Raw genomic sequence first — 25,670 nt, 5'->3', positions numbered from 1 at the left:
AGTATAGGATGGCAGATGGAGATCACTTTCCCGCAGGGCCATTTGATCCTTGTCAAAGGCAACTTTCTGCCCTAAATGAATCAGGTGACCAAGCGCTTGGATACAGGCAGCTCGAGATCCCCTCTGCCTCCACTGTGGCAGAACCAGAGGACGAGATGACGTTCATCGCGAAGACTTTCTACGACCTGAGGGCCACCACGCTGGAGGGAGACTCTGTGGACTTCAACGTCTTCAGAGGACGGGTGGTCCTCATAGAGAATGTGGCCTCGCTCTGAGGAACCACCACCCGGGACTTCAGCGAGCTCAACCAGCTGCAGAGCAAGTACCCCCATCGGCTGGTGGTCCTGGGTTTTCCTTGCAATCAGTTTGGCTATCAGGTGAGTTCAGCAGCAGAGTTTGAAGTCACTTAAAAACCTCTCAAATGTATTACTTAATGTACCAGTTCTGTGTTATTGTTGTTGTCACAGACATTTTCCTTTTCCCAATCCTACCTGGGTCTGGTTTGAGTTAAAGTCTGACTTGTATTATTGGCATTAGTGTATTTCCTCTTTCCTAAAGCAAGTTACAGGAATTGCATCATTTAATAGTGTGCAAACTGTATCTGGTACTGATGGTTTGATACTGAAGTAGGATTTTAATCATCTTCGCTATCATAGTGAAACCAATGAATGCTTGTGCTCTGCAGGAGAACTGCACCAATGGTGAAATCCTGAATTCACTGCAGCACGTGCGTCCAGGTGGAGGCTTCAAGCCCATCTTTACCATCTTCGAGAAGTGTGACGTCAATGGAACAAATACCCACCCAGTTTTTGCCTATCTGAAAGACAAACTCCCCTATCCCGATGACGACCCAAATTCTCTCATTCAGGACCCCAAATTTCTGGTTTGGAGCCCCATCAGCAGGACGGATATCTCCTGGAACTTTGAGAAATTCCTCATTGGGCCAGAGGGAGAACCCTTTAAGCGATACAGCAAAAAATTCCCCACCATTGACATAGAGCCTGACATTCAAAGACTGCTAAGATTAACTAAGACCTAAGAATAGCCTCCATCTCTTAATGACTTCTCATCCATAACTCTCAAAGCTGTCATGCTGTCCTCCACACCGTTGAGTCTTATTAAATGAGGGTGATGTTCTAAAACAGAATAAGGGAATATCATCGGAAGCCTTATAAGTGCTTAACAGTTGTGGATGAATGAACAGTGTAGTTAAAAGTTTACACATATGTACATTATGCATGAGGCAAATGATCACTTTGATGTTTTGTTTTTTTGTTTTTTTTATCACATCCTTTTGTTTCTTGTTCTTTTCCTGTTCGTCCAGCAGATGGTGCTGCTGATTTAATCCTAAACTTCTCTCGTGAATTAACATTCATCACACACACATAATGTTTGCACTGGAATAAAACCTTCAAACCAAATTCGTCTCCCACTGAGGTGTGATTTTTAATTGGACCATATATAAACATAAAGATGCGCTCCACTGATGTAAGCACGACCAAAATAGAGCTGGAGTAGGCATAATAATGAAGCTTTAAATACAGTGGGGAGGATGTGGAATTATTTGAAACAGCCTTTCAAAAAATTCACAGCGCAATCTTCTAATTATGCTTCCTCTTGCCCGATGAATCCCTTTTTAAAATTATCTCAGAGCCTCCCACACTAATTTTCCAGACCTACATTTTTAAAGTAAAAACATGCTGAAACCATGCAGCTACATGAATGCTTTATCACTACAGTGACACCTTAAGACAAACCCAAAGTCATCCATGTAGGGTAAACAGTGACCTCGTTACCTGTGTTATGACCTGCCATGCAGCTTTAGCTTTTTATGCAAAGTCTGCACTGTTTGCAAGGCCTGCTTTGCAGGTTCGCGCAGGGCTTTGTGCACATATGCTGACATCTACGTCAGCACAACAGGCCACACGGCGACCTCATGGCAGGTGGGTACATTTAGAAACACTAAAGCAGGGCCGGCCCGTGGCATAGGCCGTATAGGCAAATGCTAAGGGCGCCGTCCATCAGGGGGCGCCACGCCAGTGCCACAAATGTTGAAAAAAAAAAGAAAAGTTGGTACTATTATTTCTAAATACAAAAAATAATCCCACGTTAATTAAAATGCAAAGTAAAGCTTATTTAATAGAAATATTATTTGTTACAACATTACACTACACTGCTGATGTAGGGGGGCGCCACCTAAAATCTTGCCTAGGGCGCCAGATTGGTTAGGGCCGTTTCTGCACTAAAGTGATACTTTTCACGGGTTTTACTTCCACTTATAGTGGCTGTGGTTATTGTAGTAATACTTAGTCTCGTTGCATATTATATTTACATATCCATGCTGTCGTGATGCGCCAGGGCATTTGATTTCCCTCAGTGTGACTGCAAGGAAAAGCTTCACGCCCGTTGGGGAGAAGCAAGAGGAGCAGCGCAAGGGGCCTCTCCTTAAACCCTCTACACTGCTCCCATCTACTCACAGCTTGCAGAAAAATATCACCAAAGATCAGTTATTTTCAACAGGTGACTCACTCTCCCTCCATCCATCCATCAATTCGCTTCCGACTCTAAAAGTTCGTTTAAAGACAGCTTTAGTAAAAGCTCTGAACACACTAAGAAAAATATGGACTCCTATAGCTTTCCAATTCAATGAAATGCTTTTAAAATTGCACACTGACCCTGCAACAGTGGGCTGTAGGTCGCAATACACCGTTTGCAACGTGGATACGTCATAAACTCAAAAGGGCTTTTTGTTTAACCAATCAGATTTGACTGATGATTTGAAACAATTGAAACTGAAGTCGATTTAGATAATGGTTCAAAGGTCAAACCTAATGGCCTTAACTGTCTGTTTCACATTAAACTCCGCAGCAGTAAACATGCACGAGCGGTGTGACTGGAGCGAGCTTAAAGAGCTTTGGGCTAAAACATGACAAGTTTCATCTGCTATTGAATAAACTGCGTACTTTTTAACCTGGGGTCACTTGAAGCAGAGTGAGACTTCTTCGTTTCCCCTCTGACCATCCACTCACTACAGGTGAGCACTGTTGCCACGGCAACGTTTGCTTTTCCCCCCGCTAAGCCTTCTCGCGAGACTCCGGGGCAGAAAAGAGAGGGAGAGGGAGAGAGAGGGAGAGGGGAGGCTGCCTGAATGATCTCATCCCTCCAGCAGCTGCATACCGCAGCGAGGCAAAGCCGTAACTTTCTATCAAACTTCCAAGTTGCCGTTCAGAGGAAGACGTCGGGCCGTCCTCGGTCTGAACCGGAGCCAGCACGTTTTTTTTGTGTGTGTCCCCCCCCCCCCCCCGCGAGGGCAGCCAACAGAGCTGCTGCGTAGTTTGTGTCTCGGACTTGGAGCACCTTGTTACGAGTTGAAACAAAAGGGGGAGAGGAAAGAAAAGCAAGACTGCTTCGTGTTGTGTGACAACCACTATGAGAAAAGGTGAGTGGCGTTACGAAGTCATGCGCGGGGGTGCCTGCACCCAACATCTGTGTGAGGAGGACAAAGCACATCCTCGTGCCGTGTGAAGGTGCAGGGGGAAAGCCAGTGCGCAGTGTTATTATTGTTATCAGAACTAATGGGGCTGGCGTGGTGAGGCTATCAGGGTGGCTGTCAAAACATATCTGCTGCGTCGCCGTGTATGTCAAGGGCATTGTTCTCTGCGATTCACAGGTGGCATCGTTCAAGCCACATACTGGAGGATATACGTCTGTCACCACCCGGAAAAAAAATTCCGAGGTGGCGTATCCCGCGTTGTTGCCACACGAGAAGGCTTGTCAGGCACCAGGTGATTGCCACATCTGTCTTGAGAGATTTGTTTACAGCCTGCCCTGGCTCAGCATCTGCTTGTATAGATTAGGCCACCAGGGCTCTCTGCAAGTCATGCCCCCCTCCCTCCACGCTGAGTATCCAGTGCCATTCTTGATGAGATTATCAGTTTATTTCTGCCTGATGTGGATGTGTGGAGTGCACTCCAGCCTCTGTGTCCAACTGTGCTCACATAGGCTGTTTTGGAATACAGAGGGCATGCACACCAGTGCAGTGGTGGCAGCAGCGCGTGTGAATAGGAAAGATCTGGTAATGAAGGGCTGGGAGTTTTGTTTTGACAGAAACAAACAGACCTTAACCTTTCAGAGTTTACTTTCACAGGGCAGCGTTGTGTCCAGAGGGGGCCATGTTTTACAAAATATCAACTACAGTGAAACGGTTACAAGTAAGCAGGTAGGGAATTAAATACAATAGAGGGGTGGCTGCTCATAACTGAATCATGGTGTGTGAGTGTGTGTTACAGAAGCACTGTTTATTGCAGTTGGACAACTTGAGTCAGGTGAAAAAGGGGAAACTTTGTAGTTTGGTTTTGGGCAAGGATCTGGGATTTTTAGCATTCTTGATAAGCTTAGCTGACCCACTGTTGCTGGCATGACTGATCATACAGCTTCACTTCCACTTTTACTGCTTAGTTACTCTCAGTTTTGTCCCTTTTTTGCCTTCTGCAAATACATTGGATTGCTTCTTGCTTTTTTTCTATTGTTATTTTTATTATAGATGATGAAAATGATCTTGTTGGATGGGAAAAAATACTTGCTCTGTTTTATTTCTTTCACTGTGTGGGCCTGTAACGGTTCATTTGGGGATGAGAGGCTAGTTCAGTTGATAAGATCTGCCCAAAGATTTGGATGAGACTACTTTCAGAATAGATAACTCTGCTTGTTTAGCAGAGTCTCTGCTTCTCACGTTCCTTATCAGCATACGTAGTCCTCCCCTTGTTTTATTACTGGAGGACAGTGTTGCTATTTTCACTTTGTGTTGCATCTCTCGCACAACAATTGTTGGTGTTCTTCATTCGTAGTAGGGTCTTTTATAGAAAGCACAAGGATGCTTCCTGTTGCTAAATTGAGCTTATGTTATCATTGTCTCCTGTGCATTGGCTCGGAGGGAATAGTTTGAGCAAAGATAAAAGGGAACAACAAGAGAAGCATTGTGCTGATTTATAATTTGTTACTCTGGAATGTATGCGCTGCAGATATGCTAAGTGGTCTTCATAACATGCTTAAATTAACTGTTTATATTATACAAAGAAAGATGAGGTTAGTATTATTATTATTTTTTCATTAATGCTCAGGTTCAAAGTGCATCAGCGCTCTTAAAGTCGATACTGACTGAACTCTATTCATTGTGGTGTGGTGACTCTTACCGTCACAAAGTCATTTCTGAGACTGTGACGCCTGCGCACACACCTCTCACTGGACAGCAAAATAAACAGACCTTGAGATGCATCCCTGGATAAAAAGTGGTGTACCAATGTGGTCAATGTCAGTTACAAGGCAGATTTTTCCCCCTCCTACATGAGTCACTTTTTCCTGGATTTGACAGAAGCTTTTGTAACAGATTTGACAAAAGAAAAAAGAAAAGAAAGGGGAAGCTTCCTCAGTTTTTACGAGTGAAGTGTCTGACTGGTATTAGTCAGCTCATAGTCAGAAGTCAAATGACCTGATGGTAACATGGCCTCTGATGATTCTTCAGAGTGAGTGTCTTTTTTTTCTTTTTTTTTTGCTGGTGACTGAGAGGTTGATGAGTTTGACTTTAATGAGGTGTGACTGTGGGTCTGAATTTCCTGCTTGCTAAACTGTTGGAATGCTCTGTCTTTGTCTGGATGGGACGGTCCACTTTATACCACCCGGCGGAGGAAAGCAGAGGGCTCGGAAGCCACAATAGTGATGATGTAATCCCCTTTCAGAGCTCTGTCACAGAGTAAATGGGTCCAGACAAAGAGGAAATCACTCCCTTCTCCATCCCACCTGACGCAAAGTTTCTGACCTCGCAAAAATGTGCAGCGGTTTGGACGCACTGTAATTATTGGTGTGGGAGATTGCTGACCCTGGGAGGCTGAGCGGTGGGACAGGTGGAAGGTGTTGCAAGCTGGCTGGGCTCTGACCTTGACTGAAGGGTTTGGTCTCCGTTTGGTGGTCTGTCACAATATACACTGCATTCATAAACTAAAGAGACCTCTCTGGTTTCTGTCATCCTGCTTCCAACTCTCAAACCCAAACCAAAACCCACAGTCATGCCGAGATCAGACGCTGTGTAATTCCCCTTTTCTGCTCCCATCGAACCTCACACACAAGCTGAAAATAGTCTGACGTGGGACAGAGATGAGAACGTTTTTAAAAAATAAGAAGAAGGATTGGTAAACAACCACTTAAAAAAAGTGAAATGTTCCATAATGAAAACTAGGGATTCTGATGATGATGTGTTGCTGCAGGCTATCCCCGCTGCCACACAGCAGCGACGTGCTTGGTATTGTCTCGACATGTCTGCCAGTTGCTACACTGTCTCTTTTTGGCCTGCACACTCTCTCTGGAATGGATTACAGAACTCCGACTCAGTGAAGAATCCAAACATCAAGCAGAGCTGCAGGCCCGAGCCTCATACAGAGACCATGCGGGCAGCTTTGGAAAATAATTCCACGTACAAAAACCGCAGAGGTTCTGCCGTTGTCCCCCCTCCTGTGGACCGAAATCTGAGAAGCAGGCAGGAATGCGCAAGGGCTCTGCCACGGCTGATCTCAGAACAGATCTCAATACGTAGACAGGTCTGATCAGCTTATCCTCATTCTTGTTCATGTTTACGATTGTATTATTATGTTCAGGAGCCTTTTACCATGTGACGTGTAGTAAAACTGGAATGCTGGCACAACAAAACGCTGCGTAAGGTTTGCCCCAGAACTCTATTTAACAACACCAGCTGTAGTCCGTGTTGTGCTTTGTTTCCTGTACCGAAATTCCCCTCTTCTCATATGGTTCCAAAATTCCACATCCTTTGCCTTTGGAACCAGGGAATCTCTTTCCACTCTGTGAGTCCCTGTTTTGCTCTTGTTTGAGAGGGAAGAATGAGACCACTGTGGACCAAAGGCTCAGTCTGTAAGGTTCAGATGACTTTTTAGATAAATAGCCTCAAGTGGACTGACTGAAGTGTGCAGGAGAATGTCCTACTCACTTGTCTTGTAATAGTTTTTTTTTTTTTTTTAGTACCTCACTCAATTTTATAAAGAGCAAATACTGTAAGTTTCTCTCTGTCTCTCTCTATAAATATAAATATATGTTGTAAATAGTCTAACCGGGGTGCAATAGTATGCTCTCTGATAAAATAGGCCATAGTTTTTTTCCATGTTGCTCCAGGTGCAAAGGCCAGATAGAGCTGGTTAATAACAAACATGGCTGCTTTCCCAGCCTTTCCTCTCTCACTGCCTGTTTCCTGTGTATTTCATTGATGTATTCCTGGATACCCGGCCAGGCTAGCTTTGCAACTCAAAGAATTCAGCTGAAACTGAAAGCTGGGCATGTGCTATGTTTGATAGACATTCTTGAAGTTGAATATGTCACCTTACGCTGGCCACTTCTTTCAGTCCCTCAATGGCTCTGGTGCTTAGTTCAGCAGTTGTCTTTATCGGCACTGGGAGGAGGTAAGGTGAAGTCGTTGCTTTGCTTGTGTTTACACGGTACGTACACTCGAGTAGAATACTGATAAGGAAGAAGTCAGAAGTGGCTTGTTTGCTATTGACAAAGCGAACACATACAACTGGACAAATTTTTAGTTTGGTGTGTCCTAAATGTCCAACTTCTGCCTCACTTTCAAAAGATCCTAGAAGGCTAAATGTGTTCAAATGCCCAGCAGGAGCTAGAAAAACATAGTGAAAGGTGCAAATGAGGGGCTCACACAAAGCTTCAGTCTTCATCAGTACACCAAAATCAAAACAGAACAATTACTGGGACAAGTGCCTGACACTGTGTGATTAGCAAAGCAGATGTTAATTTACTTGTATTTATTTTTTTTTGGGGGGGGGGGGGTTGTACATTTCAGCACCAGGGGGAACAAAAGCATTAGAAACCCTCCTCCCTGAGCTGTTGTTTGTAGTTAAATGCAGTTTGCATAAGACTGGCTCAATAATAGGTTAAAACTCCAGTTGCAGGGCTGGCTGGAGTGTGCCATTAATGTGGTGCAGTACAGCAGGAGCAGCATGCTGTGCAGGTTTGCACTGTGATTTTTTTTTTTCTTTTGGCAGAGTGTGATTTAGCAGGGCACCACTGTTATGCAACACTAGCTGACTTATCGTAGTCCAAATGACTGTATGAATTGATTAACCTTGTGGCCTGACTGTAATTGGACTGGAAGTGCACTGGGCCGTGCACTGGACATGTGCCCAAATCAATGACTGGAAACGGTTTACATGTATAAGTTTGCCACGCTGCTGCTGTTGCTGTTGTTGAAATTTGAGTCCTCATCGAGCCTCACAGCTGCTCAACTGTGCATCAAGAAGCTACCTGCCATTTCTGACCTCCTGATTACTGAAGCATACCTGCCTTCAGTTCGGAAATTAGACTGCCCTGCAAGCTGTGAGGGCGTTGAGGGGACAGCACAGTCAGCAAGGCTTCTTGAGAGACATCCCAGAGAATCCCCTGAGCTTTCCCGTGAGAGTAACAACAAGAAGGTCTTCCTTTGTTGCCGTCTCTGTGTTGTACTGAAGTACCCATGTCCTTTGTACTGACTGCATCACATTGCCGTTACCTTAGTAAAATGCTTATCTGGCAAGAACTAATCCTTATTTTTCAACTTAAAAGGGCTAATTATAAAACTGTGGACATCTTGTGCACTAGCGGTGGCCTCAGAGGAGATACCAGTGTAAGGGGCTATTAATCAAGCCTTCACCTTGACTTTGGCACTCCAGGATGACTGGCTGTATTTTCCTTTTTACCCACTGCTCTCTCAGCTAAAGGTCCCATTGTGTCCGTCATATGTTTGTCTGTGGTAAAATCCGTACTGCTGCAATACATCCCAGTCATCAATTTGTGTAATTGAATGAGTTTATGTGCATTTCCTTATTGCTGCAGAGGCATGCTTAGGGGCTAAACAGCTGTTGATCGATTGAAAGATCAGTTTGACTGAGGGAAATTAACTGAAGAGGATGCACAGAGCAACTTATGGTAGATTAGATTACATTCTCTGTGGGCTTTTTAAATAGGCCGTGGTCAGTTCTGCTGTTGCTGTGGAGGTCATGTTTCTCAAGTTGGCTCAGCAAGGTCCCAGCCTCCCCCAACCTGCTTAATCACACTGTAAGAACTGCGCCGCTTCTTTTAACAGCACTTTGCTACAACATGCCCAGACAAACCATTTAAAATGAATCTACATAATTCTATAAATGCGAGTTCAGCCCCTCGGAGTATCTGCTGTGACTGTGTCACACTGCTTTCATTCTTTTTTCCTAACTGATTCAGTGCATCTGAATGTTGAGTTAGTGTCTGTTCCAGCAATAGATACAAGGTTGCTGTTACATTATCCATGCTATGATTGTTTTCTGCCTTTGTGATAAATAAATGCGCTTTTCTTTACTGTGGTAAGGGCGATCTTATCAGGATTCCTTTTTCACATCTCTCTGTGATTCAGCTTGTTTGCTACCTGTGCAATCAGGCAGAGGACAGGGCAGTGGATGACTTCCAAACATTGCAGGCATCTGTCATATCAACACCTCAGCTGTAAAAATGTGACAGGTTGCCGTTAGCTGACCTTGCTGCTAATCCACGGTTGTATGCAAAGATGTAAATGCTTTCTCTTGACCCTTCCTGCATTCCAAACCACTGGTCTTGCTCATGAATACAGTTGAACTTTTTTGCATTTTATGCAGCAGTAAATATAGAACTTATACAGACTTATACACTTTCTCCGGGACATTTGCATGGTGTCCTTGGACTCTGTGGACTTTCCCCGGATGCTCTGGTTTCCTCCCACAGTCCAAAGGTTAATTAGTGATTCTAAATTGGCTTTAAGCGTGGATGTGGGTGGTTGTAAGTCTGTGTCAGTCTGGTGGCGGTCTGGCAAACTCTGTTTGGTTGACGCTGCCTCTCTCTCATTGTCAGCTGGGATGGGCTCCAGATCCTGTGGCTGTAGCTGGATAAGTGGTTAAGAAAGTGAATGGATGGACTTACAAGGAAGTACAACAGGGTCCAAGCACATTGATGCAATTTGATCTGGAAGCTCACAGACACAAGACAATAGAGAAGCCAAGGATTATGCAGGTCCACTGGAGGTGCTTTGTAGGTTATGCTGCTCCTTTTACCCCATATGACAGAGCAATGTGATCCAACTGATTGGCCAACATCCTGAGAGCCCTAAGCTCGAACTCATAGGGCTAAAATTTTAACATTGATTGGTTTGTTTCCAATTGGAACAATGTGGCCATAAACGGGATTTCTAACAACAACTGTGTGTAGCTCACGTGTTTTCTGTTTCCAAGTGTGTTGATTTTCAGGAATATTATTGATTACTCTATTGGTGTTTGGACAGCTAGGACATGAGTTTCCTGGCATGCAGTGTGTATATGACCACTGGGTGCCCGCAGCCTGGGGCGTCCAGTGATGTTCAATCAGAAAACCATGATCTACTTAACATTTTGATTGACATCTCATGACCCCCGGTATTTATCCCAGTTCAAACTTTCATACAGCTCCACTGTTGTGCTGCAAATGACGATGAAGAGACGCTGCTCCAGTGGAACAGTCAAAATTAATCTGTGCACGTTACTGTGAGAAGCACTAAGGGCTTACTCTGATTTGCTTTGCTCACAAGTGCCTGTGATCCAAGAATGAAGTAATAGCAGGCTTGGAAGTGTTTGCTGGGACCCCTGGCTGAGTCCCATCCCCCGTCTTTTAGCATGTGAAGGGGCTCAATTATAGACAGCAAGCCCACAGATTCTTCTCTCAACCCTCCTCCTTGCATCAACACTGTTAATTATACCGCAGCTTCGCCCTCCCATCCTTCTATTTTAATCCTCAATTGATGAAACTGCTTCATCCCAGCACATATACTTGAGCACATAGAGTGGAGTGTGCCAGACCCATGCTGAGCTGGGAGTATTTGTTTGGTAACAAATAGGTTCACTGCTCTTCAGATATTAAGAGAGGGAATTTACCTTTTGTAGGGTGAATAAAGTAAACAGACTAGCCCTAGAAACACCTCCCAGTCGTCACAGCCGTGTTTAACAAGGCCCGCTGCTGGGAAATGCTCTCTTTGCATTGTTGGCCCCGTTGCTCAGGTCAGTTTCTTTTTTCAGTTCAGTGTGGAAAGTTGAGGTTTTCTTTTATAATAGAAGTAAAACTGTGGTTAAATTCAAATGCATTAGAACAACAACAGGAACTGCCTTTCATTTTCTTTTGGTCGTTGTCTGTAAAAGCAGAAGCTGAAAGATGAGTTGGTCGAGAATACTGAAGCTTTCTCTCTCAGGACGTTGCAGGGAAACTTTCCCATATAGATTGCAGATATTGTTCACCTGCAGGAAATGACAGAATAGTTGATGAGAGGTAGACTGTTTTAGAAATGGTTCTAAATAGATTTCCTGTGTGGTGCAGGGCAGACAAATTACATTTCTCAAGCTGTTTTTTCTTTTCCTTCCTTTTTTAAAAGGTCTTACATTAGAGTTGGTATGACTTTCAGCAGGCTGACTTTTCTGATGTTTAGACTGTGTCCAAAGTACTCATTATGTACAGATAGATGCTAGCTCTATATAGACATCTATGTCTGCCTTATATAGATATAGCTATAAATAAAAGTTTGGGTTCAATAATATGAAAATATGTATTTATATTGCACCTCATCACAACAACAGTTGCCTCAAGGTGCTTTTTATCCTAAGGTAAAGACCCTACAGTGATATACAGTAAAGAAGACAGAGAAAACCCCCAACAATCATATGAGCACGCTCTTTGGAGGCAGTGGGAAGAAAAAACTCCTTTTTAACAGGAAGAAATCTCCAGCAGAACCAGGTTCAGGGATAGGTGGCCATCTGTCGCAACCGGTTGGGGGTAAGTGGATGAAGACAGGACAAAAGACATGCTGTGGAAGAGAACCAGAGATTAATAATAACAAGCAAGTAAATGCAGAGAAGTGTATAAACACATGGTGAGTGAAAACGGTGGCTGAAGAAGAAACACTGCATCGTGGGAATCCCCCAGCAGCCTGGACGTATTGCAGCAGAACTAAGAGAGGATTCAGGGTCACCTGATCCAGCCATAACTATATGCTTTATCAAAAAGGGAAGTTTTAAGCCTAATCTTAAGAGTAGAGTGATTCCACAGAAGAGGGGCCTGGAAGTTGAAGGCTCTGCCTCCCATTCTACTTTTAAATATTCAGGGAACCACAAGTAAGCCTGCAGTCTGAGAGTGAAGACCTCTAATGGGGTAATAAGGTACTATAAGATAAGATGGGGCCTGATTATTCAAGACCTTGTATGTGAGGAGCAGGATTTAAAATTCAATTCTGCATTTACCAGGAAGCCAATGTAGAGAAGCCAATATAGGAGAAATCTGCTCTCTCTGTCTAGTCCCTGTCAGGACTCTTGCTGCATCATGTTTTGATCAACTGAAGGCTTTACAGGGAGTTTTTAGGACATCCAGATAATAATGAATTACAGTCGTCCAGCCTGGAAGTAATAAATACATGAACTAGTTTTTCAGCGTCACTCTGAGACAGGATATTTCTAATTTTGGAGATATTGCACAAATGGAAAAAAGCAGTCCTACATATTTGTTCAAAATGCGTATTGAATGACATCAAAAATGACTCCAAGATTCCTAAAAGTGTTATTCAGAGTAAGCATCTGGCTCGAAACCACATTTCTAGGATTTTTAGAGTACAGTAACCTCAATTTTATCTCCAGGCTCTGGGGAGGCCTGTCCATGACTGAGGGTGGTCTGTTGTATGTTTTTCTATCCAGGGATGACAGCGTGTTTGGAATCATTGCCGTGCTGAAAAAGGAAGCAATTACCAATCCATCCTATTGCATGGAGGATCAACTTCTGATTATACTTTTTTTGTGTTCATAACTCTATCAATTTTGGAAAAATCACCAACAGCACTGGTTGAAGTACGGCCCCAAACCATGACAGAACCTCTGTCAAGAGAGGTTTAACCGCTCTTGATCTCTTTACTTCTTGACACCAGTTTGAACTAAACATGTCGTGGATTTATCACTTCATAAGACCTGTTATCATTGATTTTCAGTCCAGTTCTTTTGTAATTTGGTATACCTCAGTCTTTTTTCTCCCTTTTTCATTTATTAAGAATGGCCTATTGACCTGCATGAGCCAACCCTCATGGAGACTCAAAAGGGCAAAACTGCTATGGGCCCCATGTGGGCAACCCTACATGTACCTCGTATGGGTTTTCTGTGGGCAAAGTCACTGTGGGATGCTCACAGATTTCCCTCTAAGGTGCCCCAAAAAGCAAAATTCCTATGGGACATGGCAACCAACCTATAAGGGTACCATATGGGTTTTCTGTGGGCTTACCCGTAGAAAAGCCATATAAGGGCCCCAAAGGGCAGAACTGCTGTGGACACGCTTACTGTGGGCCAACTTGTGTTTGGTGGCTACTCAGGAAAAACAGCTCAAATGATAGTGCCAGTTTGACTGTGCTTAATGAGTACCACCAGGTGAGAGTCAGGTGACAGTGCTCTTTGGTCTTCATCATCAGCTGCTGGCAACATGCCACCAGTTGTACCAAGGTTTCCTGCAGTTATCTTCATGGCACTATATCCACATAGTGCCGGTGCCACACACAGAGAATCTCTTTGTTTTAGAGCCAAGGTTTTTCCAAAGCGTTCATGTTTCCGATGGCGAAACTGAGAAAGTGAATGCACGTAAACTGTGCCCAGAAATGGAGACTCCAAAGATGCCTCTTGGTACCGAGGTAGAAAAATTGTTAACCCTTGATGCTGTGTTGAAAAAGAAGAAGAAATTGTTCACAGAAATGGATGTACAAAGTTGTTCACTACTTTGCTGAATTAATTATTTGACCATGATTTTCGGTGCTTATCCAAGACTGCGGTGCTGGCCAGTCTTAAACGCTTATACTTGGATAAAATAATTTTATTAATTCAGCATACACCTCCGTAAAAGTCCACAAGCAACACAGATCTGTAGTGAGAGAACAGGTTATTCACCAGGAAATGAACAGCAGGCTAGTTAGAGCATCCGTGTAAATTACATGCTCATTGCAACATCCTCACATCGCTAGGCAACAAGAATAAAATCCCTCACCAGCTTCCACCTGGGAACAGTGTCTGCAGTGTACAGTTTGAGAAGAAATGGCAATAAAGATTTCCAGTGACAACAGAAGCATTTAAAAAAGATTCTATTTGGCCAGCCTCTTTATTTTCACAGACATTTTACATTTTATTGTTTATTTTTGTTAAGAGGTATCTTTGGAAAGTTGAATTGTGCATAGGGCAATCTTTTTATTCTGGGCAGTCTGAGTAGTTTCTGCACGGAGATCATAAAGAGACCATAATTTGCATGTCAAACATGAAATTTCAAAGAAAAGATATTTTTGGTTTGAGACAGGTTTTCCAGAAATAACATCTCAGCGGACCGGTGCGAGACACAAAAGTGCTGTTTATGATTAAACAACAAGTGGTTTAGCTTCAGAAACGGGTATCCATCAGTCATCAGTTCCCAGGGATTGTGCTTATGAGAACAATCTCTGTTGTTGTGTAGATGTTGCTGTCTTATTTTCTAGGTTTTGCTGTGCATGAATGTGTGTGCACGTGTGTGTGTGCTCGGGTCTTTGTCTCTGCATGTACCTGTCTATGTGCATCAGTAGCTCCCTGTCTCTAATGGAGTCCTAGGGTTGTAGGCAGGCAGGGAGGAAGGGCAAGGAGAGGGAAAGTACAGCCTTGAGCAGACTTCCACTTTTAAAACCCAGCTCCAAACTGCTGCAGTTCAGCAGCTAGGCGGCCACCTCATTAGAATTTTTTACATTCCTCTTCAGGCAGCAGCACACTGCTTCTTCTCCACTGCTCTTTCTAAGCCACAATCTGTAAAAGATGATGGGATTATATCTAAACTGTCTCAGCCAAATATGAGGCTCTAAACCATTGTCTTCATAAATTAAATGACTGTACATAATGTTATAGCATAGCATAATTCAAATCAACTATAAACCTATTTAAGACAATTTTCTTTGACAGATTATCATCAGGTGTTAAACAGAAGCTTCTTTAGTCTAGATAAGTAGACCACCTAAGCACTTAGCTGTGCAATTAGCTTTGGGTTTTTTGTTTTTTTAAAAAGTGTCACTGTAGGAGTTGGACAAAGGCTTTCATTGTCAGAACTTGGGGCCCACCCAGATAATTGGATATAGGAATGGGTTTACTGTTGCTAACTATAAACTATGTAAAGTGTTTCAAGTGTCTGTTTATTCTGCTGTGTCTCCCACGTGAAACCCTGCTGAAGTGCTTTCTGTATAAGAGGAGAGGAAGGAACGAGGACGCCCTGCTGGAGATAATGGCAATGAATGTGTTCTGGCTCTCCTCCAGAACTGTCGTCTCGTGTACGGCCGTGAGTGAAATTCACTTTGCCAGCGGTTAGCGCTGCCCATTACTCACTGAACTGTGCTGCAGTGATAGCGAGGGGGGCCCAGCGTTAAGGCAGAGGAGCGTTAGCACAACGGCGCACTACAGGACAATGGATGTGATGAATGTCGATACACTGCCACTGGGTTTTCAAGTCCTCCAACTACACATCGGCCCAGTTCTCAGTGTGGCACTCCACTTCACCCAGAGCGGTACAACCTAGACCAAAGCTTTCAGTCTAAGGTAACTGCAAGAATAGAAGACAAGCTTTTTTTCTTTCTTTTTTTTAAAAAGGTGTTTTATAACTCTTGGGCAGACAGCATTGCCTAAACATGCCCGACTTCTTCCCCTCCATGCACACAGATGTTCATCACTTCCTCCACTGAAATTGGTGGAATTCCAGGATCTTTGCTCGCAGTTGGATGATGCTGGTGTTGTTTGTCTGCCAGCATGCCTGCCTTGTTTTCCCCTGAAGGTGTCAGGTTCTCAGGTTTGCTCAATCTGATGGACGGGCAGGTTCGTGCCTGGTTCTCAGCCAGATCTGTGAACAGGAGGAGGCAGCAGGGAGAGGTGGGGAAGGGCAGAGAGAAAGACAGGGAGAGTCAAACAGAGAGAAGGAACTAGTGAAGTTGCTCTGCTACGTCCTGTGCATCTGGAAGTTCAGCGGCTACCTCAGTTCACCCCTCACTCACTTACACGCCCTACACGAAAAGAAATGCTGTGTAGGAGTCTGGCTTGACTATTATTACATCAGTCTCTTTCTGACTGGTGCATGACATAGTGGCCAGTTGTAGATGAGTTTTTGCTTCCCCATGTATTCTGTCTTTTTTTCTTTTTGGCTCCTTTTATAGTGTATTCATCTTTCCCAGACATGATAGCTTTCCCTTTTTCTCCCTAACCCTCAGTTATCTGCTAGTTAATATGTGTTGCAGCTGTGAGTGAGTGGATTACAGAACAGCTAATCGGTCCTGTTATGAATCTCATACAGATAGTTTTTCCCCCTTTTTTTGACATTATTCTTTTGCCTTTTACTTTTTCTTTTTTTTTTTTTTTTAGAAAAATAAGTCTGTTTCCCTTCTTTCCAAATCCTGGTTTGATATTTGCTCCATCTCTATCTCTCCAGTTCCGCTTTGCATTTAATTCATCTGGTTTTTCCTGGCGGCCGCATACACACAGCTATAGTGAGGTTCCCGTGCCAGGCAATTTTCAAAGACTTCACTGTGCTGGAATGAGGCCCCAGTTTTTGACCAAGCTTGGACAGAGGGACCTTTGTGTCTGTTGCCCAACAGCCCTGTCAACCCTTAGAGCGGGGAAAGATTAGTACACAGAGAGAGCCGATGGACTAAATGGTAGGGTGCCTGTTTGAAAGCCAATGGTGTCAGGCAAACAGCCCCTTAGCCTCATTCAAGCACGCAGTAATTACAAGCTTGTAGGGCAATCCTTCGGCTCTTTTGTCTCGGCTTTGGATACACTTGCCTGTTGTACTGGGAAACTTCATTCCCTCTCTGTTGGGAGACCCGAGGGGGAAGACTCTTTCAACTGCAGCATGTTGTCCTTTCTCTCATCAACATCAGCAAATGGGACTCCCCTTCAGGAGACAGAGTCTTTTTTTAAATATAAGTCCAGTAAGCCAAGCTGTGCCTTAATGATGATGACTCAGGACATTCTCATACCCTTGCTTGTGATTCACTGCACGATTCACCGTTCCTGCTGACTGACTGCTGTCTGTCTTCCACCTTTGATTTCATGGGTGTCTGGAAGGCCCCACTGTATGAGCTGAATTACACACACTGAGGCTTCCAAGAAACTCATTACTCTGTCTCATCCCCAGAAGCACACAATCAACAAATTGTAGATCATGAGAGGTATGTCATAAAATCATCACCTCTTTATTGCTCTTTTTCTCATCTCTAGGTAGGGTCACATGGTCTACAATTACAGGAAGTTAACCAAATTTGGTCAGCATGCAGAAGCTGTCTAGACACGTCCCACTGAGATGTGGAAAAATCTTCTTTCTTTTTTTTTTAAATAGAAAAAGACTGATAGGATGGTTTAGAACAAGACGGCATTATCCTGTGAATCGTTAGGTTTTATCTTTGTTTCTTATAAAGTTTTCCCCGCTCTCAGCCAACACAAGACTCTAAGTCTCAGTGCTATAGCTATTCTTTTAATCTGACAGGACCATGAAGTCAGCCGTCTGTCTGCGTAACTGTCAGCGAGGAGATTAGAGGCCTGTTTTCTGGGACATGTGTGTGCGCACGTGTGTCGTGTGTTAGTTCAATTCATCTCTCTGTCCCTGTGGACGCTCGGCGGCATAAGGGAATGAGGCCCAACGCTCTGGGACTAGACGCATGGTTTAACTTGCATTCCCTGACTATTTTCACTCCTATAAACGTGAGAGAAAGAGAGATTTAGTAGGACATGAATTAGTTTTTTTAAATAAATAATGAGTGTTTATTAATTTGCTTCAGGCACATAATCTACTGCCATGCCCCAAACAATTGATGTCCATTCAGCTAAGCAGGAAACCCTCCTTGTGTGACAGACTGAAGATCATATTGGAGATACTGCCTGTCATCCTACTTGATTATGCTCTCGCTGAAGATTTCAAAAGATACATGAAGGTCGAATGATGTGATCCGAGGCCATTTTTGCTTGTAAGCTCTACCCATTAAAATGATATACTGGGTTTGATTTGAAAGTCTTCATGTTTGTTTCAGCTCACAGTTTGTTTGTGCAAAAACAGTGCAAAAGCCTGTAAGCACATTAGCCTCCGCATGCTACATTTTGCAAGCAGGATTTATGACTTTAATTGCTACTGCATGATTTAATGCTGCATGTTTTTTGCACAATATTGGGCCTAGAGCTGGGCGATAGAACGATAACGATATGTATCGCGATATAACTTTTACTCGATAGAGAAATTAAGCTATCGCGATAGACTTCGCCGCTCTTGTCCTCTTTAAAAAAAAAAAAAAAAAAGGTCAGCCAATCCAAATTAAGTAGCGCAGAGCCGAACCAATCACAGCCGCAGCGTCACGTCGCGTGACTTGTTACGTACAGCACAAGTGCCAAGCCGCACGTGTGTTTGTTTGGGAAGCAGCCAGCGGGTAATGGAGGAAATGAGTGTGCCGACTAGAAAAATCAACCGAGCGTGACCGAAGAGAAAACAGATGATGGTTCCAACGCCGGAGAGATTGTCGAACGGAAGAGCCATAGAAGTTCCGTAGTGTGAAGGTATTTCGGCTATTTCAAGTCTGACAAAAAACAGAGTAGCGTGCACTGTAAATTGTGCCGAAAGCAAGTCTGGAAATACAATAAACTGGTGCATGCGTCACACTGTGCGCCACGTTATTGTTTCGGTGAAATGAATTTCTACAATACTGTTACTGTTAATTCTACTCTCTGCAGTGTTTAAATGCTTACATATACACACAGTTACTGTCCGTCCACACATACGACTCGGTTCTGCTTCTATGCCCCAGCTTTGTTTACTTTTTCCCACCGAGGCTTCTAGACTTCTGATTGGCCAACATTTCTGCACGGTTAGGAATCTAGCGCCACCTGCTGCTTTGGCATGTTCATAGCAGCGTTTTCCTTCATTTCTGCCTTTATGTGTGGACGGGATTATTTTTAAAACGAAAACGGAAAATCTCAGTTTTCAAAAATACCCGTGTACGTGTGGACGTAGCCTCAGTCTCTGACTGGAAGCGCTAATTCGTCATTCGGCTTTTGTCAGACTAAAGTAACTGTTAAAACTGTTTGAAAAGCTCAGCTATACAACAAGGAGAGATTGAGAATTTCCTTTTAGTTCTCACTTTATTTGATATTGACAAAAGTTAGTCAGTTTTGTCTGTTCTTCTGTAAAACAAACTAAGATTTATTTTTAGAATTAATATTTTGTTTCTAAGTGGAATTGACAGTTTAGTCTGTTTCGTTTGTTCTATTTTGAAACTTAAACGCTTTAGCGGCTGCCTTTTGTGTAGTTTGCAATATTTGCCTTTATTTATCTGAAAAAGTCTCATGTTCCTTAAGTACATCTACCCTGTTGAACTTATTATGGGAAATAAATATTTAAATAAAAACAAGCTGCTGATTATTTCACATTTTACTTGTGAGCAACAGCACATTTAAATCTTACAAATATAGTTATTTGGCTTATATCGTGATAGATATCGTTATCGCCTGAAATGAAAAAAACATATCGTGATATGAAAAAATCTCATATCGCCCAGCTCTAATTGGGCCTGCAGAATCCCACTCTGCTGCATAATATGCACAGGCTTAAAGATTTGTTGTCAGAAAGCACTCTTCTGTGTACTGAAGCTAGGCTGACTCTGGCTGATTTGCCCAAGGCTTTCTGAAAACTGAATCATCTGCAGAGCTTTGAGATTTTGTGCTTACACTCTTTGCATGACTTATAAATCGATGTTGATATATCAAACATATGAGGAAAGCATCTAGGGAATATTTGGCCCATCTCTCACTTAACTGTGCCACTGTGGCAACGTTGCCGGTCACGTGATACTGTGCACCACTTTCACATACATTGTAGTTTGTTGCCTTTGATGAAATGCTTCCATTTCCTTAATTCTGTATGGTTTAGACAAAGGTGAGGGCCTTCTTTCTGCTAAGGACTGCATGATTTTGAGCTGCTCCTGATGTTTTGATGCAGTGTGAAGGTGGCTGTGCTATAGGACCGTCACAGTGCTCTCGTTGCTGGTGGCTAATGTGATCACAGCCACAGCCAGTCAGGGCCAAGTGAAAGTAAAGCCTTAATCTCCCTCAGTGTCTCACTGCCAAATTGGCCTGATTTGTCAGGCAGAGGATCATCACCCACTTTTCAGATGACTTTCAAAGGGCCACTTTGCTTTTTGATGTGCAGCTTGGCATATTTGATCCTGACAAGTGCGACTAAGCAATACAAATCACTAATGTTTGGCTATTTAAAGGGGCATTCGAGGAGATGTCAGAGAAGGGGTGAGCTAGAAGTCTGCCAGCTGAAGATATTTAGATTGTTCTCTCACTCATGTTCCATCTACATAAATGATCTTATTAAGGAAATGGCTTCGACTTTCAAGGAAAAAAAAAAATGCACTCACTGTTAACCTCTTTTTATAATTTGGCAGACTTTCTGTGTTTCCCCACAATGGTTATGCTGAAATTGGTTTGAAAAGTAGGCTCCCTTATCTGAAATTGAACGTGCCGTTGAATTTTCACCGGTTTTTAAAAAGAGAAAAGAATTCACATTCTGTTCTCCAGGCAGGTCCGTGCATCCCACATATATACTGCTTTTTATAGAAAATAAGCATTTGCATATTTCTGTCCTTGTGTGTTTTGTTTTTGGTTTTTGGGGAAAGGTTGGAAGAAAAGATGCCCTCTATTCGTGAGAGTAGATATTTTACACTAATATAAAATGTACTGCAGAGGTGGTGTTAATTAATAAATATAAAGAATGCTCTAAATAATATCTGCTACACTGCTTGTTTTCCTTTATTTCCAGTCTTATTTATGACAGGAAAAAGCCTTGTGACTCATCATGCCTATTCATTTATGGCTCTTTAGAATATTACTCTATGCACTTACTGATTTCTCTTTTGTTTCCAGGAGCGGGTGTTTGGAGTGTGGAAAATGCTGTGTGGCAGTCTCGACACATGTAAGGAGGCATAAAGCCGTCTTGAGCGCTGATGAGGTGAATTTGCCTCTTAATCCAGACAATCAAATGGCTCATGAGGTCAGAGAGCAGTGTCCCATCCCAGAGGCAGCCATGCTCACCTGCTGAGTGCCTTTTCCCTTTGGCACTTATGTAATGACCAGCCTGAAGCACCCACCCATGGAGCGTACCGTTGGGGGTTCGGTCCCCGCCAGTGATGAGTTTTACACCCGCCACCTGCGTATGGCCAATGGGGTTCCTGTTTCAAGCCGCACTGACAACATCCACGCCACTGTGAGCACAGGAGTGCCTAAAATGGGTGTACGGGCTCGTGTGGCCGACTGGCCCCCAAGGAAAGACGTTATGATGCCTCTGTGGCATTCATCTACGGAGCCTGAGAACTCTGCTGTGCCCTCAGCTGGAAAAAGTCACATAAAGTTAGGCTCTATAATGAGCCCTCAGGACTCAACAATGCTGCGTAACATCCACAACACTTTAAAGAATCGAGCCCAGTCCCAGGCTAACAATTACAGCCCTGACACCCGTTACCTCGCTCCAGGAGACTATAGAGGTCCTGCACATAGAAACCCACGGCAGAGACGCATCCGCCAGCGCAGCAATAGTGACATGACTGTTGGTGAGATGGAAGGCAGTGGAGACAGTGGGGAGGAGTGGGGTCCATCATCGGGAGCCAAATTGTCCCCTCTTCACCGTGAATATGGCAGCACCTCCTCGATAGATCAACATGGAGTAGCTGGAGACAGCTTCTTTGAAATGCTTAAGGGCTATCAAGGCGACAAAGTTGATCAACGTAGCCCTGCTCCAGAGAAACTGGAGGACATGCTAAATATTGCATCCAAGCAAGGGATTCTTGATCTTCAGGAGGATGTCACAGACGGTCATCCTCCTAAGGCGAAGGACAGAGATAAGCCCCCAAAGAGACGCACAAAGTCTGAAACAGGAGGCGAGTCTATATTCCGTAAACTTAGGAACGTGCGAGGTGAGTCCGACTCCCCCAGAGCGGGGTCTGATGTGGAGGACAGCCGAACGGATGACACGGGCCCTCCTCTCAAGCCCTGGGTGTGTCAGAAAGGGTTCGCTCACTACGATGTTCAGAGCATGCTTTTTGACCTCAATGAAATTATTCAGTTGCGGCAGACTGCAGGCAAGAGGAAAAACACCACCACGGGAGCGTCTGCCGCTGCCGTGGCCTCTGCTACCTCTACTCTGTCATCCACCCACAGCCTGCCTTATAGCTCTCCTAGTGGAAGCCAGGAAGATCTCAATTCCAGGGACAGTCCTAGCCTGGATGCTGGAGATGAACAAAGCAACGAAATGTTGCTAAGCTGCCCTTGCTTCCGCAATGAGATCGGTGCCGATGGCATTGCGAGGCGCAAGCTGGGGGCTAACGGGCCAGGATATCATGGGCTTGTGGGTGGCGGAGCTGGAAACTGTGGCTCAGGGACCCTGAGTGGGGAAAATAACTTGTACGAAACATCTGTGAGCACACACTTAACCAATGCTGGAGTAGCAGTTCTTGAGGGACCAAAGGAGGGCCCGAGCACACTCGGCGACAAGGGCAAACAATACATTGTGGAGCACGTGGACCTGGGAGCTTACTACTATCGGAAGTTCTTCTACCTGAGGGGTGAGATGCATTCACCTGCTTTCATTACAGCTGTCATAGCATATAGATGGATTTATTGTTTAAAGAAGTAGTGCTGTTGAATATACATGATCAGTTTTTAATTGTACTACTACTTCTACCTCAGATCACTGGAACTACTTTGGGCTAGATGAGGCATTGGGTCCAGTAGCAGTGAGCATGCGCAGAGAGAAGCTGGAGGAGGACAAGGAGCATGGCCAGCAGTATAACTATCGTGTCATCTTCAGGACCAGCGAGGTCAGATATAGTGTCCGTCCTGCATGGAACCTCAGCGTAACTTCGTGCTATTCCTGTCTACTGTGGAAAAATATGCCCACAGCATTTCACCAGTTTGGGAAACAAATTACTTTGCTTGTCTGTGAAGCAAGCTTCTTTGGATTTAGGGTGTCATACATGCACCACAGACCTTATATAACCATATAGAAGGTGTGTTTATTGCAACAACTCTATGCATCCCATATTAGGAAGACCAGCTCAAGGTAAAATAAGTCTCAGTCCTTGGTTGGTTTTTTTTTTTTTTTTTGGTTATGCAACCAACCCCTGGGCTATTCAGCTGTCTCACAATATCAGCAATGTGTGAAGAAACTTCAGGAAGTGCGCTCATCCTCCAGCCTCCAAGGCCTGTCAGCAACCTAAAACCGCTGTGCGGAGAACTTTACGTCTTTGTTTCAGTAAAAATAGACTGTCATATTTAGTAGTTGTGTTAGCTCCCCTGTCTTCTGTGTTTGGCTTGGGATATTGGATTTTGAATTTTGCGTTATGGGATTATATGGACATGCATTCCCAGACAGTGGATAAAGGCATCTGCCTGGGGCTGTTTGTTGTGGACTGAGGCAGGACAGGTGCATGTGATTAAACCCCCACACTTTAGCCTGAATTACCTAAGCACACCCCCACCATACCTTCTAGACATGGGGAACACAGGTCTATTGTAAAAACAAGCCCAGCACAGCCTCAAGCTTGCAGGAGAGAGAAAGTCTCCATCCGTTCCAGCTGCTCATGATAGCCAAGTGATTGAGCTCAGTCCCAGAGCCCGGCACAATGCACACTTTGTGTACACAGAGCGCTTAGACAAGCCCTTCCACCTCCTCTTCTTCCTCGGTTGCACTTTGTGATTGTTCTGTGTTTTCACATAACTTCTTAATGGTTGAATAAGAGGCAGCTATGACTTTAAGAACCACAGCAGCCTGTGTTTCCTTCCATGTGTCAGGGCAGGCATGTTTTGTTATCACTGTGTTTCATCTCCAAGAGTTCAAAGCGCATTAAAAATTCCTGAGGTGCATTCCTTTGGTTCTCGCGCTCCTCACTGTAATCTCCTGTTCTTCATCTCTGCGTTTCCAGCTGATAACTCTTCGAGGTTCTATACTAGAAGATGCAGTGCCTTCCACCTCCAAGCATGGCACCAGCCGAGGTCTGCCCATTAAAGATGTACTGGAGTATCTTCTGCCTGAGCTGGATCTCTCCTGCCTCAGACTGGCTCTCAACACACCCAAAGTCACTGAGCAGCTGATGAAACTGGATGAACAAGGGGTAGGCGGAAAATAAACAATTTTCCAAAGGATCGAAAGTTTAAAGTGTTGCAACGTGTGTTTATAATAACTGAATAGGAATTCTTTTATTCAACCTGCTCACTGCTGAAGTAGATTAAAGAAATAAATTGACTGTCATGTTTGTGTCTTTGCTTGTTCCCAGCTGAGTTTTCAGGTAAAAGTGGGAGTGATGTACTGCCGAGCAGGGCAGAGCACAGAGGAGGAAATGTACAACAACGAAGTAGCCGGTCCCGCCCTGGAAGAGTTCCTCCAGCTGCTGGGGGAGAAGGTTCGCCTCAGGGGCTTCACCAAGTACAGAGCCCAGCTGGACACAAAAAGTAACAGTTCCCCCAGCATACTTATAGATGACACACACAGTAAATAGTACTAAGTTGTGACACACCTTTAAACCCGCTGATCACTGAAACTGATTGCATATAAGAGTGTAGATATCTTTCGTTTTGGTAGTGAAAGTAAGACATGATGTGAATGGTGACTTGGATTTCCCCTTCTTCATATTACACTTTATAGTTTTTGAACTTTGGCCCTTTATCTTGCCTTTATCTTCTCCGCTTTTATCTCACTTTCTGTTCCTTCTGACCAACATGCCCGCTACAACAGTCTATTAGTGCTGGCACTAGACAATAAAATGACACCTGATGTGTTGTGACTATATCAGGACTTTTATGTTGCCTGGCATGACTAAACAGATTCGTTAGGTGAATGAATGAGGCCCTAGATCATTTACCCTACATTTATTGTTGGTTTACAATAGTACGAAACTTTTGGCTTTCAAATAAAATTGTTTTAGGATTTGCTAAAGAGACGCCGTAAGATGTTTCTGACTGAAAGGCATGGGCAGAGTTATTTTAGCTGAGCTTATCACACACAATCCTCTTTCAGACCTCGTAATTTGGGGAGGAGTGTATTTAAATGAATCATACATGTGATTTCCTGCAAATTGCGCCATTATTTAATGCTGAAACAAAAGCATGTCTTATTTTGTGCCTGATATGGCTGTGATAGTTGTTCCTAGGAGAGTTGATTTATTTGGAATTTTATTGGGAGATGTTATCAGAATTAACATGTAATTGCCATGGGTGGATTGCTCAAAGCTGTGGGGGTTAGCATTGCTAAAGCTTGGCCTCTGCCCTCTTCACTGAGTTCTCAGCCTAAACACATACTGCTGGTTTCCTATACTGTTATTTTAATGTAACAGAGCAGAAGTGGAGTTAGAGCATATAGTAATCTTTTTTTTTACACATTTGATACAGACAGGTTCGAATCCTCTGTTTCCAGGTCTTTAACCAGCAGCACGTGTACGCAGAGCTGTGTTTAAACGCCACAAATCTACCTTCTCTTTATTATCAGATCAATTAAATAACATGTTATATGTCAAAATGAAACTACCATTGTGACTCAGA

At 43.7% G+C, this 25,670-nt stretch overlaps 2 protein-coding genes across 4 annotated transcripts in view; both read left to right on the top strand.

Annotated features, from left to right (window-relative positions):
- Window positions 1-12: 12 nt before the first annotated feature.
- gpx2 (glutathione peroxidase 2) lies at window positions 13-1,396 on the top strand. The gene is made up of 2 exons (XM_086274448.1): window positions 13-377; window positions 686-1,396. The coding sequence occupies exons 1-2, from the start codon at window positions 156-158 to the stop codon at window positions 1,037-1,039; spliced, it is 576 nt and encodes a 191-aa protein (XP_086130574.1). The 5' UTR covers window positions 13-155; the 3' UTR covers window positions 1,040-1,396.
- Window positions 1,397-3,095: 1,699 nt separating this feature from the next.
- Window positions 3,096-25,670, top strand: part of LOC147307419 (signal-induced proliferation-associated 1-like protein 1) — a 38,763-nt gene continuing 16,188 nt past the window's right edge. The window contains exons 1-5 of one of the 3 annotated variants that reach the window (XM_086274464.1): window positions 3,096-3,439; window positions 21,006-22,699; window positions 22,824-22,954; window positions 24,059-24,247; window positions 24,410-24,584. In XM_086274464.1, the coding sequence (XP_086130590.1) occupies window positions 21,208-22,699; window positions 22,824-22,954; window positions 24,059-24,247; window positions 24,410-24,584 (1,987 nt within the window). In that variant the 5' untranslated portion in view covers window positions 3,096-3,439; window positions 21,006-21,207. Of the gene's footprint in view, window positions 3,440-15,497; window positions 15,642-21,005; window positions 22,700-22,823; window positions 22,955-24,058; window positions 24,248-24,409; window positions 24,585-25,670 lie in introns of those variants that run through there. The other 2 variants (XM_086274462.1, XM_086274463.1) reach the window with 2 other exon arrangements.

This window comes from Aulonocara sp. 'chitande type north' Nkhata Bay, linkage group LG19 (genome assembly GCF_057382095.1).
Source record: "Aulonocara sp. 'chitande type north' Nkhata Bay isolate Kocher_YH1m ecotype deep benthic linkage group LG19, A_spYH_male_GT1.1, whole genome shotgun sequence".
Classification (NCBI taxonomy): Eukaryota; Metazoa; Chordata; class Actinopteri; order Cichliformes; family Cichlidae; genus Aulonocara; species Aulonocara sp. 'chitande type north' Nkhata Bay.
The sequence above is the reverse complement of the archived record's forward strand: the minus strand, read 5'-3'. Positions and strand labels throughout refer to the sequence as shown.